Source organism: Vulpes vulpes, chromosome 15 (genome assembly GCF_048418805.1).
Source record: "Vulpes vulpes isolate BD-2025 chromosome 15, VulVul3, whole genome shotgun sequence".
NCBI lineage: Eukaryota > Metazoa > Chordata > Mammalia > Carnivora > Canidae > Vulpes > Vulpes vulpes.
The window spans coordinates 98,914,362-98,932,005 of record NC_132794.1 but is presented as its reverse complement, the minus strand read 5'-3'; the positions used below and the strand labels follow the sequence as shown (position 1 = coordinate 98,932,005).

The following is a 17,644-nucleotide window of genomic DNA, read 5'->3' as shown; positions in this document are numbered from 1 at the left end:
GTTTCACTTTACTATGGGAGATTTTTGGTAGCCATCCAATTGCTTTCTGAAGAAAACTGTTTCCTCTACATGTTAACATACATGGACTATGGTGGCTCTTTGTATTTTAGCTCCACCCATACTCAGTAAGGTCTGGGAGAGATGATATAGAACAATCGATTGCAGAAAGAATATTTAAAAACAAAAACACTGTCTTCTATCATCCAACTCAAGGTGCTCTATTGTTAGTAGTATGGTTAACAGGCTTAATCTGAAAATGAACCAACCTTCCAGGCCTTGCTGTTTACGTTCGATTGTCTTCTTATACTCTTCAAGCTCTCCTTCTGTGAGATGACTGAAGGGGTTGGGAGGAGCTGGTGGGGCCTGATCATCATCTTCAAATTGCATGGTCTTGTAGAGAAAAACATTGACAGATCAGACGCTTATTCTTCAGAACTGGGTTAGAGGGGCACAAACATAGCTGAGGGCTCCCAGAATGATGGTGGGAGACTGGGAGGAGACTGAAAATTCTCCAGATAAATTAAATGGCCTCAGATAAAAGTAGTACAGATATTAACATTTGGGAATTCCCCAGAGAAATAACCAGTGACCCTATAGCAAAGCTCACCAGTTCCCAAGCTCTGCACATACCCAGAGCATTTGACTGGTTTTCAGTGTCCCATTCTTAAATATACACAGACTACCATGCATTACCAGACACCTGAGGAAAGCTTACAACATGGAAGGGAGAAACCAGGACAAGAAAAAGGGAACTCAGAAGAAACAAGGACAATAAAAATCGCTGAAATTTAAAATTGATTCCCTTAGAGCAGTAAGAGAAAATGTATCCATGAAAAATTAGGATGTTATTAAAAAAGAAACATTCATGGGGCACCTGGGTGGCTCAGATGGTTAAACATCTGCCTTTGGCTCAGAACATGATCTCCAGGGTCCTGATATGGAGCCCCACTTTCAGATCCCTGATCAGTGGGGAGTTTGCTTCCCTCTCTCCTTTAGCCCCTCCCCCTGATTGTGCTCTCTCTCTCTCAAATGAATAAAAGATCTTAAAAAAAAAAAAGACACATTCTAGGAATAAGAAGTCTTAAAAAATTTGTTAAAATATATCAAAACAAAATTAAATAGAAGAATAAGAAAATAAAATCAATCAAATCTCTCAGAAAGTAGGATAAAAAAACAAAGAGATGGAAAGTGGGGAAAGAGAAAAATCAGAGGCTCAAAGAGGCCCAACTAACAGCAAATCTTGACAGAAGAGACTAGAAGGAAAAAAACTACTGAAGAAATAAATTTTAAAAATTCCCAGAACTGAAGGATAGGACTTTACAGATTGAAAAGGGTTACTGGGGGATCCCTAGGTGGCTTCAGAGGTTTAGCGCCTGCCTTTGGCCCAGGGCATGATCCTGGAGACCTGGGATGGAGTCCCGTGTTGGGCTCCCTGCATGGAGCCAGCTTCTCCCTCTGCCTGTGTCTCTGCCTCTCTGTGTGTCTCTCATGAATAAATAAATAAAATCTTAAAAAAAAAAAAAAAGGGTTACTGAATGCTAAGAACAAAGACTAAAAGAAATCTACTACAAAGCACATCATAAAATTTCAGAATGGCAGGGATGCAGAAAAGGTCTAAAAGAATAAAAAAGGGCCCTATACAAAGTCACATGAATCACAGTGCTCTTCTCCTACTTCTCAACAGTAACATGGAGTTACGGACAACAGAGTGATGCTTTCCATAGTTTTGAAGTAAATTATTTTGAACTAGAATTCTAGGTCTATTATATGAACATTTGAGAGTAGGACACAGGATTTGAGGCTGTTACCTCCTTGGTATCCTTTCTCAGAAAGCTAGTAAGAAGATATACTCAATGATAAAGGAATAAGTGAAGAAACTGGAAGACACAATGCAGGAAACAGGGATACCACACAGGCAAGAAGCAGAGGAATCCTTGGGTCAGCCTCTGCAGCTGGCCTGAAAAGCAATCAGTCCACATCTGGACTGCAATGGCAGAGGAATGAGAGATTACCTGTTACCTTTGACCCTCTGGAAAATAATATTAAGAATGGCTTTATAATGTCTCTGAAAAGTTTGGGAAGAACTAAACCAGTGTACCCAAAATACTAAGCATATGAAAAACAGAGGCACTTATTAACTCCAGGAGTCAGAGTATATAGAAGAAAGGAAATGTAATCATGGGATACTACCTGGCTCAGCAGTAAACATTTAATAATATAAACACTGAAAGCTGATTTAACAAAGAAACTGTAATATAATCTTTCCCCCACATTTTCTCATCTCTGAAATTGGGATTCATCTCATGATTGATGGCATCCTACAATTATGATTGTCAGGGGTTTTCTCTTTTAGTGATATACAAAATAATGGTACTTCTTACAGTCAATGACACTGATTCAAGGAAATCAATCGAGGACTAAAATTAATAGACTAAGAAAAAGCAGAACAAAGAAGCTCTTTAGAAATGTGGAGGTATGGGGATCTCTGGGTGGTGCACCAGCTTAGCGCCTGCCTTTGGCCCAGGGCGCGCTCCTGGAGACCCAGGATTGAATCCCACGTCAGGCTCCAGGTGCATGGAGCCTGCTTCTCCCTCTGCCTGTGTCTCTGCCTCTCTCTCTCTCTATGACTATCATAAAAAAAAAAAAAAAAAGAAATGTGGAGGTAGGGGTGCTTGGGTGGTTCAGTCAGTTAAGCATCTGTCTTTGGCTCAGGTCATGATCCCAACGTCCCGGGACAGAGCCCAGCATCCCAGGGCTGTTTCCCCTGCTTGTGTTCTCTGGCTCTCTCTCTTCCTCTCGCTCTCTCAAATAAATAAATAAAATCTTTTTTTTTTTCCTTTAAAGAAAGAAACATGAATGCTAGAAGAAAGTCCTTGCCCTTGGAAACTGGGAGTTCAAAGTGACATTTTAAGTCTTGCAATTATTTGACTTTTTAACTTGTGCTTATATTAATAAAAATAAGTGTTCATATGTAAAATACAAAGAAATTAATGTGGTAGACGAAAACCAAAGATCATACTGCTTCATGGACTTACCGAAGGAGGTTTATCCACAACAATTCCAGCAAGCAATTGAGATTGGGGTCCTGCTGTTTTCAAGTCATATCGGTTTTGTTCTCGAATCTGAATTGAAATACAACAAAAGGTTCTTAGGGGCAACTATGCAGATGACCTTTACTCTCTCTTTTCCCAGAGGCTTGCTATTTGACCACCCAGAGCCTCTTTCGTTCCTGCCTCCACAAAATCCTCTCTGACCATCCCAACAACTCACATTCATCTCTTCCACTCTTCTTAATGGGTGATTTCCTATTGTCTTATGTGGTTCGAGAATTACATTTCCCACTAATGCCAGGGTTCACTTTCACTAATACAGCAACAATATGTTTAATACTACTTCTCTGTGTGAGCCCACTCACCAGTGACTAGCACAGAGTTGGAGGTATTCAATACAAGCTAAAATTATACTGAGTTTCAAATTCTTCTTTATTCAACCCCCCAAGTACGGTATTCATTAGATTTAATCTCACTAGTGATTTGAACATAAAACGGTATAAAAATGCCTCCCCTGGACACAGAAGACCACATCTTACCTTATTTCTCTTTTCTAGTACCTCATTTGGGTTTGTGTTTAAAGGAACAAACTGATTTGGATCTTCAATTTTGATAGGTGTTCCACTACTAACTTTAGAAGAGTCCTCTGCTCTCATCCACTAAAAAATAAAAAAAATATATAAATGAAGCTTTGTGTTAAGGAAATATAGAAGGTTCTTGGTAACTATTAATTGACTCAAGAAGAGGGAGCATACGCTGCCAATATTTCAAAGAATTTCACTAAGCAGTATTTAGTAGTCAATCACTGTCTATCTCATACTACTTAGAAAAACACTCACTATCAGCACTCACTTAAAAAATTTGATTACTATTCACATGACTACTCACTTATATGGCTACTTAAATTTTCTCCTTTTGGGGATCCCTGGGTGGCTCAGCAGTTTAGCACCTGCCTTTGGCCCAGGGCATGATCCTGGAGGCCCAGGATCGAGTCCCAGGATCGAGTCCCATGTCAGGCTCTCTGCAGAAGCCTGCTTCTCCCTCTGCCTGTGTCTCTGCCTCTCTCTCGCTCTTTCTCATGAATAAATAAAATCTTCAAAAAAAATTTTTTTTATCCTTTCGGCATTTTCAAATACGATGCTCAAATGTTCCAAGAACAGATACAGAGCTTGATCTTGTATTAATTCACACTGAGAGATGGTGCCTGCATTGAAGTTTCTTCAACTGATGGCTAAGTCACAAAAAGGACTTGAGGAATCCCTTACGGTTGTTTTCGAGACTTCATTTTTTATTTTTGGATGCTAGAAAAGGCCAACCCTCTGACCAGCATTTTACAAAGAGGGTAATTTGGTAGTAACTCCTAATCCTAAACTAACTCCTATCGTTCGATAGGGATGGAAGTCTTATAGAATTCTTCTTCACCCCTTATTATATCACTAAAAGAAGGCTAATATATATCAAGATTAATAATGGTTGGCTATCAGTCTTGTCAATAAAATTAATTCTGGGAAACTTAGGAGTTTAATTACTAGGAGATAAGAAATCTTATAGACTAAGGAAAAACGCTTTCAAGCGTAGGCACTTCCATATCGAATGTTACTAATTTATATGACAGTATGAACTAATTTTGAGTATTTAGAGGATATTTGGCAATAAACACTCTAAACTTAAAGCAAATCTGAAGCAAAATGTTGAAAAAGATAAGACAACCCATTTCTCTCTCTTCAAGATCCTGCCTAAGGATAACTATGTGCAGTCATTCATGAAGCTTTGGCACTATTACTTGTCAGTAACTTTTATAGCTCTGATTTCACTGGGATAGTACAAACTGCAAAACAGTATCAAGTAATGGAGTAAGAACAGGGCTCCAGAGTCACTGTATGCATTCAAATCCTGACTTTACTATTTACAAATGATTAATCTCTCTGTGCGTCAGTTTTTACATCTATAAAATGGGAAAGAAAAATCCTCAAGAGAATTAAATGAGAATTCATTTATGGCTCATAAAACAAAGTATCTTGTACAAAGTTTATATCTGATAAATGGCAGGTTATTATTATTTTATTCTGCTTTTCCAATTTTTTAATGCAGAATATTCAATTAATGAGTAAGCAGGCAAAATATTCAGTAAAGGCAAACCACATAAAATAGTGACATACTGTGATTTTGGTCCTGGGACTGGTTTCACCATTCCGAGACTCTTCAGGCACATTCACTTTCATGTAAGTATTTGGGGAGTTCAGCCATCTTGTTTTCTCACGCTGCTGTCTCTGTGCCATGTACTTGAGAGGAGAGAGTGGCACTGTGTCATCCTCAAAGGAAAAGGCAGTCACAGTTGCTGGGATTTCCACATCACTCTTGTGCCTGGGCTTCTCTCGAATGAGAGGATGCCTATAAGCATAGCCAGTTCTATATCCCTACGAGAGCAAAAAAAACCCACATTTGAAACAATCAAACATGTACCAAACACAGCATTTGGACTCTTAATTCTTTATACGAATGATGAAAAAGACTCATTTGTTGAAAAACAAAGGGGAAAATACCTTTCAAACCCCATATAACCTCCACATAACACTACAGTCGAAATTAAGCAAATTTCAAGATCTGGTTAAAACGGATTCCAGCTGACAATGTGATTTCCACTCACACAACTGTTCCTGACAAAGGTAATTTCAAAACTGCTGACCAGAAACATTTTCCTAGCTATTTTCCAGTTTTCTGGAAGCCAAATCTCAGTGCTCATTTAAGTCTTTGTTTCTGGGTCTGAAGGCAATCTGTCTTCTGACCTTAGTGGAAGAGGATAAAATCTAAAGTAAGATGACATTTGCATGTTTCACCGTATGGTTCTTAAAAATGTGGTAAAATTACACTGGATGCCTCCCTAGGGTCAAACTCAGCTCCCAGAGGCATAAAGAGGATGTTCCCAGAGAGTCCAAAGGGAGATGGAGGCATTCGCTTTTGAATCTGAAGACATGAAATCCAAGTTTACATTCAGTTTTTCACCTACCAAATTATCCAGAGTCCTCATCAGCCCTTCAAATTCAATCTCGCCAACCTTCCACTTTTGATGGGAACCCATATTCACTCCTCCTCCTCCAGATGCTGCTACAGTGTAAGTGAAAGCTTTATATTTTTGAGGATCCAGCACAAGCAGATTGTCTACTCCACCTGCCCCTGCTAATGCCCGAACCTGTAATCAATGGCAAAATAGAGATGTACAAGACTGTAAGAATTACAGTATTTTACACCTTTAAAAAGGCATAATTTTAATTCAGCAAATACCTATAATACCTGTTCAGGCTACTAACAACAAAAATAAGACAATATACTTGTGAAAATAGGCAGCTGAAGTATCTTTTCCATCTATCTGAAAAAGATACCTTCCAGAATTCTGATCCTCCCTGATGGAAAACACATTTAGAGCCATTCCTTTTAGCATATTTCAAGAAACTGAATTCTCTTGCCAAATTTTAAAGTTATCTTGCAGTTTTCCCATGGTTATCCTTTTTTTTTTTTTTTGCTGGAAGTTATAATTTTAAAGGAATATAAATACTATACTGTGAATTTAAGAATATTTAGGCAGAGGAAGTCAGCTCATTATCTTAATCAAGGTTTTCATAGCTTCATTTAAGAAGAGGAAGTATTGCTGAAGCAAAAAAAAAAAAAGTTGGTTCTTAAGACATTAAAATTGACAGAAGAGTTTTTTCCCCTTTTTTGTGGCCTTTCCAATAAATTAAAATTATTACTATTTGCTTCAAAAGAACCTTCTTGAAGATAGAAATTAGGTCTGTTAAAAATACATTCAGCTTCTCTGAGGAAAAAAGTGGTTAATAACTATCCAACCTATTATAATAAGGCTGAGGCTGTGCAATTGTTGTAAACTGCATGAGTTCATAAAACTTCTGGCCTTACTCTTACACTTTTTATGAAAGTAGTTATAATACATTTGATCTTTGATGACTGACAGTGGCCTTTGTTTCTCAATTAGTACCACACCACCACAAGGTAAAAACAGAGATATGTAGAATTATACTATCTTAAAAGTAGGATTATAGGGGAAATGATGTTTATGAGGCACTCAGATTTGAGTGTGTGCATCTATATGTGAAATATTTTTCCTCCTATTTTCAATTCAAGAGATAACTGAGCTGACCCCCCTTTTATCCAAGTAAAGCAGAACTTCTGTTAAAAGCTTAACAAAATGCTACCAACCAATAGGACTTTGAAAATTAGTAAATACAAAACCCACCTCAACAAGCAAATTATAAAGCAATACAAAAAAGTGTGTGTGGGATAATTTTTCCTACCTGAATCTCACAGGCCATCTGCACATTAAATATATAATGAAAAGCCTCCTCAACTGTTTCTCCAAGGGCTACCACACCATGATTTCTGAGCACCAGCACCTAAAATAGAATCCAAAAGCAATCACTTTAAATAACTGGCATAGCTCACACTGTTTTTATCAACAGCAACAGCAACAAAAATAGCTCCTTCGATAGAAACTCTACTTACATACCTTACAACTTGGCCCCAGAACTTTCTGCAGCTGAATTCTCTCCTCCTGGTCATCAAGTGACCCTTGGTAGTCATAATAAGCAATTTCTCCCAGGATGAGGGACTCTTGAGAAATTGGAAGGATCCCACACTTCATGGAGGATACCTATGTGATTGGGTCCATGTCAAGAGGACACAGTTACTAATTACACTCTCCTAGGAACCTGATTCTTTAGTCAGCTCAGGAAGCACTCATCTATTCACTGTGTTCACCATTCCAGCCCATCTCCCAATTTATATATTTTTTAAGATTTTATTTATTTATTCATGAGAGACACAGAAAGAGAGAGAGGCAGAGACACAGACAGAGGGAGAAGCAGGCCCCATGCAGGGGGACCGACGCGGGACTCGATCCCAGGTCTCCAGGATCACGCCCTGGGCCAAAGGCGGTGCTAAACCACTGAGCCACCTGGGTTGCCCCCATCTCCCACTTTAGCTCTTCACTTCTTCCAGGAAAAAAAAAACAAAAACAAAAATCACAATTTAGGGGACACAAGTCAATTTAAATGTTGTGCCAAATATTATGAAAGAAACTTTGCTCCAAAGAACTCAGTACCCAATTATTAGCTGATTAGTTAAAAATGCCAATGCTATCTCTCCAGTTGTTTCCTACAATGTCAGCATTTGATCCAAAGGAACTTTCACTTTCTGGGTATGCAGAAATTAGTATTTTGAATGTGATTCTGAATGATGGGGTGTGAAAGAGTGCAGGTAGTAAAGTATCACATAAGGGAAACCGTGAAAATAATATATTTCCCAGAGCCATTGTTGATTTTAGCCTTCAACCACTTACAGCTGCTGTTGCAAGTGTATGGATGTGTATCACACACTTAACATCCGGACGTGTTGAATAGATTGCAGCATGGGGACTGAAGCCTGTGTGGTCAATTTTCAAATTAGTACTTCCCTGATCAACCACTTCTCCTATTATATTGACTTTCACCTGGAAAAATCAGAGAGACATATTTAATTGGTACACACATATCAAAGTTTGCCTGTGGTCCATCAGCTAAACCAGGGGGGTGGCAAACCTTTTTGTCAAAGACCAAACAGTAAATATTTTAGACTTTGTGGGCCTCTGATGCAATTACTCAACTCTGCCACTTTATATAGAGCCATAAAGAACTGTAAAAGAATGGTTATGGCTTTGTTTCCATAAAAATTTATTTACAAAAACAGGCAGTCTGCAACAAAACTCTAAGTTTAGTAAGAAGCAGTTTCTAAAAAGCCAAATATGTTTAACTCTTCACTAAAGGTCTGGACAAGTAAGGCATTTACTGAACTGGCTAGAAAATTTCCATTTGCTAACATGGCAGAACCCAGAACCACTGTAGTGCCTGCCACTCTAGAGGCCAATGACAGTGGCTACAAGATAATCATGGAAAAATAAAATGCTACAGTCAGACCCTCTGCTCACACCAACTGAAATTTGCTGACCTCTACCTATAAAATACACATACACTTGTGTGTGGGTTAAAAAAAAAATTCCAGCATGTATAGGGCAGAAAAAAAATGCAAAAGATTCCCTTCAAAACATGGATAGGTTTACTGATAATCAGACCAACTTCATTAGTCTCTTCAACTACCTTTTCTTGATCCCTAAAACTTCTCTTAAAAAAAAAAAACCAACCAACCAACAAGATTTCTAAACTCTTTTCTATTCATTAGCAAATGTTTTTTCCATCCATACCCTCTCTTGTTCTGTCCTGTACTAAAAACTAAATAAAAGCTGTCAGAAAAGCACAAAGCAGCATAGAAAAAGTAACACAGAAATTAAAATTTATACCAGATTGGAAGCTGTGGCTTCAGAAAAAGACAGACCTCTAGGAATTATTATTATGTGGTCTTGCTCCTTACTTATCCTCACCTGGAAGAAAGAGAAAAAAAATAGAGAATTACTATGAAGGTGTTCGTATTTCGCAGTGTGAATACTACTGGGAATATATTTGCCGTGAATAACTATGTAAAAGATTGCAGGTGGAGGGAGGGTGGTGGGAAGTAAAGTGGAAATTAAAGGTGTGCAACAGGAAACTTTCTTTGAAAAGTTTTCTTTCCTCAACACTCAAGCGCTTGCTAAAAATTTCTGACATAGTTTCTCATTTACTGGACTTACCTGAATTGTCATTCTGGGAGCTCTAAGGTGGCTCAGGGTCAGCTACATTCACGAGAAAATATGAAATGAACGTGGTAGGGACTATAATCTCAATTTACAACATGGAAATTAAGAGAAAAGAGCAGAAGAAAGAGAACTGAGTCTCTTCCTGGGAAGGAGCTGAGAGGGAGATGCAGGGCAAAGGGAGGAGTGGCCAGAGGGAGAAGAGCTGCAGGAAGATGGACTTTGCAGCCCCGCCACTTCCACCATGGTAGTTTCATACTTTTTTGCTTCCAAATACGGTCTGGCTTTCAATTGTGACAACATGAAAACAGATGACAATGAATGGAAGAAGTATACTTAACTAAAGCCCAGGGAGGAATCTTCTCCGACCCCAGCTACCTTCTTGGCCCCAAGTGCCTTTTAATGACACTCACACTCAAATATAATTAATAAGATAGAGAGAAAATTTTGGATAGAGAAAATTTTGCCAGAAGGATTTCTTCTCGGATAGGTTCTACAGCCGGTTTGAACTACAGGGACAAGGCAGACAGAAAATGGAGAGGAAAGCTAGGTCAACTGCAGCCTCTCCCTTGGAGAGAAGGTTTAAATCAGGAGTTGGCTGTAACCCAGCATGCAAGATTCAGAAGATGAAGTCTGACGGGACTTAGGAGTAAAAGAGAGAAGAGTACAGCTGCCTTCTAGCTGGGATTTCTAAAAAAAGGAATTGAAAGTCAAAGGACTCACGGAGATATATGTATTTGCCAGCTGTGCCCATCCAAACAAGTCCACAAGTCTGTACAGGCTGGCAAGCTTGCAGCGAGTCAGTTTTTCTCCCTTCACGTATGAGGATGTATCTGCCCCAGGAAGGTCATTGATAGGTGTGACCATGCCGAGACCTAAAAGGAAAAGTTATGGGGAGAGATTCTCATCAAGTAATGTGGTACCTGGAAGCAACCTGAGTCTGGGAGTGTCCCAGCCTTGTAAATAATGATGGGAAACTTCTCAATCCACACGATGTTTCATTAGGTTATCTTCCTCCAGAGAAGTACACAGAGAGTTAAAATGCGCATCAGCAATCTTTGCTATTTCACCTAGTACTGGACTTTGAGGGAGGCAGGCTCAGGCCACCAGGGGAAAATGACCACGTGATCCCAACGGCTAAAGTGTTATTCATACTGAGGTTATTGCTAATTTTATGATGAAAAGATCTCAACAGAAAGCTACTTTCCTAATAGTCCTTTTGACTTTTAATCAAACAAAAATGATTTAAGATGGAGAAGAATGCATTCAAACTGCAGTGTGCCTTCAGCTGTCACTAGGCAACAAAATCTAGTCTTGGGCTTTAGTGACCCAACTGCTAAACTCCAACTGTGACCAAGTTCCACTTTTTCTCGGTCTTCGTTCTCCTTGACACCATTCACCACCTCTTCTCTGGAATTCTTCTGCAGGCCTGTGTAACACCGTGGGAGCTCCTCCTCCGTTCCCTCCCCGATGATCTACCTCGAAGGGAGGGCTGGCTCCTAGTTGGCCCTGGGACCCTCCAGAGAGGGCCTCTACTCTGTTCCCTTGTCCCTTGGACCTCTCGTTCCCCTTTCACCTGCTGCTGCTTCCTCCCTCAACGAGCTCTCTTCTCTTCCTCCCACTTGTGACTCCTTCCCAAAGCTCAGTCCTCCACTATGCTCCGTTCTCAGTTTATTCTACCCTAGGAAAACACTACAGACTCCGGAGTCTACAGTTGTCACTTCTGTGCAGAAGACAGCCTGATCTCCATCTGTGACCAGGCCCTCCTGCCCCCATCCCCTTTGGCTGGCTGCTTCTAACTGCCTACCACACAATAACATACAAATTAAAAAGGTCTAAAAGGGTTTTTTCTCCACTTTTTCTTACCTTCTCACTCCTTAGTCTTCTGATACTGATGGTACTACAGTTCCACAGGCTCACACAGGAAATAACCTTCCCTGGGCCACCATATGTAGTTCATCACCATATTCCATCATCCTTTTCCTTACAAGTTTCCTTATTCTACATCCTCGAGTTCAGGCCTCACCTCACATGAAATGCTGGCAATAAGCCTTCTCATTCCTGTCCCTGCCTGTAGCCCTTCTTCTTGTAAATCTATTTCACATAAAAGTCACCTTCTGCCTCACTGCTCCCCTGCTCAAAATTCTGCAGAAGCCCCAAACTTGAAGGCCTACGAGGGGCCAGGAAATCATGTAAGTGCCTAAACTGGGCCCCTGCTGCAGCCTGGAGGCCCCTAGAGAGGCTACAAGCTGAAGGGGCAGCCACCATTCTGCCATCAGCTGCTACCATGTGAGAATCTGAGTTCAAGGCTATCAGAACTTTTAAACAGAAGTCCCAAGTCGACACTCTAATATGAAATCTTCTCATTGTGAAATGTTGTGAACTAATTCAACAAAATAGCTTCAATATGTACACCATACAAAATAGTACAGTTTCTAATAAAATTTCAGAGGCAGCTATGAATCGCTCTCCCACTTTCCCTGCCAACTTTAACTTCTGCTTTCCACAGCACAACATAAATTTTCCAGCCAAATTGGCTGATTTCTATTCCCTGACCTCTGAACCATAAGACACAAATTTCCTGCTGCCATGCCTTTGTACATTCCAGCCAGCAACCTTGGCAGGTCAGCTCCCCTTTCCTGCTATGGTATCTAGGGCACTCACAGGATAGCTCCTCTTATTATTTTGGTCTTCCTTGACCAATCTTCCTCTTCAAATTTTTGAAAATTTCTCTTTAGGCTGTTTTCTTCTCTGCCTATACCTTCTTGAATGATTATTTAATTGATGTACACAGCTTTGAGTAATACTCCTCTATGTCCATCTGCCAAGCCACTCCCTTAAGCTCTAGGACTATATTTCCAACTGCTACAATGTCTTGGCAACTTTGGCATGCCTAAGGTTGAACTTCTCCATTTCCCAAGCCAAAGAGATCCCCAACTCTGAACATTCCTATTTTTGTCTAATAATACCACGGAACTTCCCAGTTAGTTCTTCACACAGAAACTACAGAGATCTTTCTATATCACCCTCTTGCTTAAAATGGCTTTTTTTTTTTTTTAAAAAGATTTTATTTATTTATTCATGAGAGACACAGAGAGAGAGAGGCAGAGACATAGGCAGAGGGAGAAGCAGACTCCCTTTGGGGAGCCTGATGTGAGACTCGGCCCTGGGACCCAGGATCACAACCTGAGCCAAAATGCTCAACCACTGAGCCACCCAGGCAACCCTAAAATGGCTTTTCAAGATTAGAATACAATCCAGACTCTGGCTGCAGACTCTGGCTGGGAACCTATTTGAGGCTTTGCCTAGGTTTCTGACCTCACTTTGTTCTACTTGCCCCCTCCAAACCATGCTCTTCAGGTCATAATCTTTCATTTTTGTTCCTTGAAGAGACTGCCAAATTAATGCTAATCTTATTTCCATCTGACACCTGTATTTATTCTTTCTACCTGGAACATTTTCTCTCAATATTGGTATGGTTCGTTCTTTCTTACCATTCAGATTTCAGTTTAAATGTCACCTCTTCAGAGACTCTCCCTCATCACCCAATCTAAAGTAGACACCTAGTTCTTCTATCAGATTACCATCTATTAATTATCTGCATGGGACTTCCTATCATCTGACCATTTTCTTAGCCTATTCTCTGTCTCCACAAGCACAGGAAAACTCTGTCCATCTTATCACAGTATCCCCTATCTCTAACAGGGTGCTTGGAACGTAACAGATACTCAATATTACAGAAAGAGCAAAACAAACCTAACCTTCAAATTCTTGTTTCTTCTCATACAATGTTTCTCCCAAGCTGGAAGAGTGATTTTAGAACTCACAGTTCTTCCCCTCTATCCCCACATCACTACATCACATCAAATCTGTTGCTAAGTTTTCTCTACTCTTTCTTGGCTATGCCTTTCTCATTGATCTCTTCCTTTTTGTACCCACACTCCTATTTTAGTTTAAGCACTTACACCTCACATCAAGACTCTTTCAAAAAATTTTTTTACCCAAATACGTATGTGCCAACATACTGGTCTGCTCTGAGTTCTATGAACATACCTTTAACCTAGCAAGTTTCCATCATCCCGTCTCTTTTTATGCTATCCCTCTATTTGGAAAGTACTTGAATTCAACGACTCCTACTTATAAATCTTTAACCAAAAAGAAACAAAGAAATGAAGAAATGAAGGAAGAGAAGGAAAATGAAAGAAAAAAGAGAAAAAGAAAATCCTTGACTCTGACATGAAGCAGTCCCTGACAGTACCTTCTGGCACTCCGTATCTGTTCGGGTATTGCAGTGAGTTCTGTACATACCTTGCTGAGATATAAAGTACTTAGAGTGTCCAGCTCACCAAACCGGTGTTCTTACCAAAGAGCTGTTAAATAAATAAAATGTCCTCACCCCTCTTTTATACCAAATTCTAACTACTCCATTCTCTAAAGCCTGGTTAATTCACACCTCTCTTTTTCCATAAAGTTTTTTCAGTCTACTTCAGCAGTAATAAGTCCCAACTCCGTGTTCATAGCATAAAGCCTTATAAAAGGTCATCAATTTCTTATGAACTGCTTTGTAATTTTTCTTCTATAGTTACCTTGCAGTTTTAATCTTCTTTGCACTCATGGAATGTCTCAACTAAAATTACACACTTATCTAGGACAGGGCCCTTGTCTTATAAGTATTTTATAGTCTCACAAAGTCTAGTAAATGCCTAGTTGATAAGAAAGGGTAACAGATTTCAACATTATGTTACTCTAAGTATTAGATGTTATAAACTTAAGAACTGAACCAGAGCAGAATATGTTGCCAGAGATGTACAAAGTAGAGATAAAATTATATTTTTTAAACTTTCCAAAACTGACGTACTAAGGGGAGGTGAAGTGAAGCCCGAGAAAGAATTGGCCATGATGTAATCTGCAATCTGTTGTAATGCCAGCAATCCAGTTGGGTTATGGCCTTTCTTCATCTGTTCTTGAATAAGGCATTCCAGGTCTTCCCGAAAGGCCTGAAACACACAAAATAACCACTAAGCACATACATCTCACTTGGAGCAGAACGATCCAAACATAACTTTCTCTATAATCAATCTTCTTCCCATCCCTCTTTTAAATAACCTTTCATCTTCACTATTTTAAAACAAATATAAAACACAAATAATAAAACACTGGAAGAAGCAGCATGCTTTCAGAGGAGGAAAAAAATCATTACGAATTCTTAATCTCAAAGAAAATGAGCTATTATAACATCTACAATAGACAGCTATAGACGAAGCAACCCTGTTAACAATATGGAACTAGAGTACCAGGTATAGACTGATGCACAAAGAGAGCTATTCCTTGCTCAGCAGCCTCATTATCTATGTTAGGCTAGAGTCCCTATTTGAATAGGGGCTAGGCTCTAACTCCAGACTGCCTCATAGCAAAAATCTTCACTAAGGCATACTAAGTATAATACGGCTTCCATTTTATGATTTCCATGGCAATTCCCTAGTTCCACAAACACTGAAAGCAAACTGATAAGAGTTGAGAACTGATTACACTCTTTCTGCAACACTGGGCTAAAGAAAGGACATTTTCCCCCCAACTTTGGGCACTATATGTTCTGTTCTGGAATTCTGCTGTATCTTTTCTTTTGGGGGCTTATGTGCATGTGTTGGAAACAGTGTTTATATAAATAAAAATTCTGAACATTAAGAGAAACTCTTTATTCTAGTAACTCTTGAGTTGATAATATGATTCGTCATCTGAAATCTTGCTCAATCCTTCACATTACTTGAAATAGCTCATTTTTTATTTCCGTAACACCCCACCAATACTTGTTTTATTAAATTCATTATTCGTTCTCTTGCTCAAGCCTTTTTTCATTCACTTGAAACATGAAAGCTCTTGCAATATAAATCCTCTAAACCTTGATCTTGGTTACATGCAAAGCAGAATACCTGCCAGATATTAAACTCGATTTCCCCCCACTTCACCTAAGAGGGAGAAGGCATAAAACTGCTTTGGAATCACTACCTCCAAGAGAAGTACATATGAATACCTTGGAGATCACTGAAGTAATCTTTATCAGAGGGGTGAATTTCCTTTGAGTCACCAACAGTAGCCTTCCTTGTAAGGATGGGAATAAGATCTCCTGGAGTCCCTGCTTAGATGTAGCCTTGCTTAGAGAATGGCTGAATAACGCAGAGGTTTTCAGAAAGGATTTTTTTTTAAATTTTATTTATTTACTCATGAGAGACAGAGAGAGAGAGAGAGAGACAGAGACAGAGAGAGAGAGAGACAGAGAGAGGCACACACAGGAAGAGGGAGAAGCAGGCTCCATGCAGGGAGCCCAACGTGGGACTCTATCCCGGGTCTCCAGGATCACGTCCTGGGCTGAAGGCAGTGCTAAACCACTGAGCCACCAAGGCTGCCCTTCAGAAAGGATTTCTTAAAAAAAAAAAGGGGGGGGGGGGGAATAGGAGCGCATAGTAGGAAGGAGAAATGTGGTTTGAGGCTATGAGGTTGCAGATATTAGGACCAGTCCTGACTTAATGATTATTTTGCTTTTAGAACAAGTTGAGAGGTATCTGTGATGTGAACTGAAAGAGCTGAGTGCTACCAGTTGTAATCTTAGGAGCTCAACCATGGGGCACCACAGAACACCCTAACTGAGCTTAGCACAGGAAGAGGGAGGTCATCCTTCCCTAATGCACCATGGCGGCCTGAACAGGCATGTCAGTCAACAGTGAACCTGCATCTTCCACTGGACAGGATAAGACTAGTTTTCAACACCACTACCACATGCAGGGAGGTACAGTGGCTATGATGGACTGTATGGACTTTAGCATGACTCACATATGCACATGCACACATATGTATATACCATCTCTTGAATACAGAAGTCACTGATGAACCCTTTTGGACTAAGCCACTAAAGTTCTTGGGACAACTTAAAGGGGAGTAGAAATTCCAAGAGAAAAATGCTTTACTTTCTACTAATACAGCAGGTGGATGTTTGACGGATTAATTTAAAAAATACTAGTGACAGGGGCACCTGAGTGGCACAGTTAGGTATCCAACTCTTGGTTTCCGCTAAGGTTGTGATCTGAGGGTCGTGAAATCAAGCCCCATGTCAGGCTCTGTGCTCAGCAGAGAGTATGCTTGAGATTTTCTCTCCTTCCTCTGCCCCTCCCACTTGTATTTGCTTGCTTGCTCTCTGTCTGTAAAATAAATAAATAAATCTTAAAAAAAATAATAGTGACCATATTTGAATTCTGAGTTCATGGACCAGTTTATACGATGGTTTTTCTTTTACAAATTTGAGGCTTGTTAAATGTTAATCATCAGCACAATTATACAAATTCTAAACATTAATTCCATTGCCTGTATCTACTCCATTTTAAGTATATTAAACCAGAGAAACTATCCTATAAAATATCCTCTACAAAGAAACATTACACTAATCAGAAGTCTCCATTAATAAATTTCCAAGACTTAGTGAACAGAAAATGGTTGTGAGCAAGAGTATTTTTACTTTATTTAAGGCTGAAAAGAATCTTCCAGATATACTCATTTATCTTTATAGAAACTATAGAAAACTTCTGAATACCTAGCAATGGGGCAGTCTACTCTTCTGAAACTTTATCTTCCTTTCAAAACCAAATTTTATTTAAACTTTCTTCAGCTGAAAGCAGCTTTAATCAAGATTCTTTCATTCAGTTAGAAAAAAAAAAAAAGAAAAAAAAAGAAAAAAAAATGATACCTACAATGTGTACCACTCATTATTTACATTGTAATAGCTCTGAGAAATGGGCAGCATTTTATTGAATGCCCCACCTCATATTGTTCCAGGAAGAATTTAAGGTAGATTTCACAGATTAAAACTATATAAAAATAGTTTAGAAAAATTAAGCTAAAGAGAAGAAATAAGCATAAGAAGGTTAGTCAG

General features: G+C 39.3%; 1 protein-coding gene across 20 annotated transcripts in view; it reads right to left on the bottom strand.

Moving 5' to 3' along the window:
• Positions 1-17,644, bottom strand: part of ADD3 (adducin 3) — a 121,349-nt gene that overhangs the window by 4,283 nt on the left and 99,422 nt on the right. For all 20 annotated transcript variants that reach the window (XM_025993421.2, XM_072739985.1, XM_025993406.2 and 17 more), the window contains 11 exons: positions 14,582-14,720; positions 10,447-10,598; positions 9,394-9,474; positions 8,401-8,550; positions 7,570-7,713; positions 7,358-7,456; positions 6,058-6,240; positions 5,210-5,467; positions 3,590-3,709; positions 3,036-3,122; positions 267-390 (listed from right to left, as the gene is read on the bottom strand). In XM_025993421.2, coding sequence (XP_025849206.1) covers positions 267-390; positions 3,036-3,122; positions 3,590-3,709; positions 5,210-5,467; positions 6,058-6,240; positions 7,358-7,456; positions 7,570-7,713; positions 8,401-8,550; positions 9,394-9,474; positions 10,447-10,598; positions 14,582-14,720 — 1,537 coding nt within the window. The remainder of the gene's footprint in view (positions 1-266; positions 391-3,035; positions 3,123-3,589; positions 3,710-5,209; positions 5,468-6,057; positions 6,241-7,357; positions 7,457-7,569; positions 7,714-8,400; positions 8,551-9,393; positions 9,475-10,446; positions 10,599-14,581; positions 14,721-17,644) is intronic.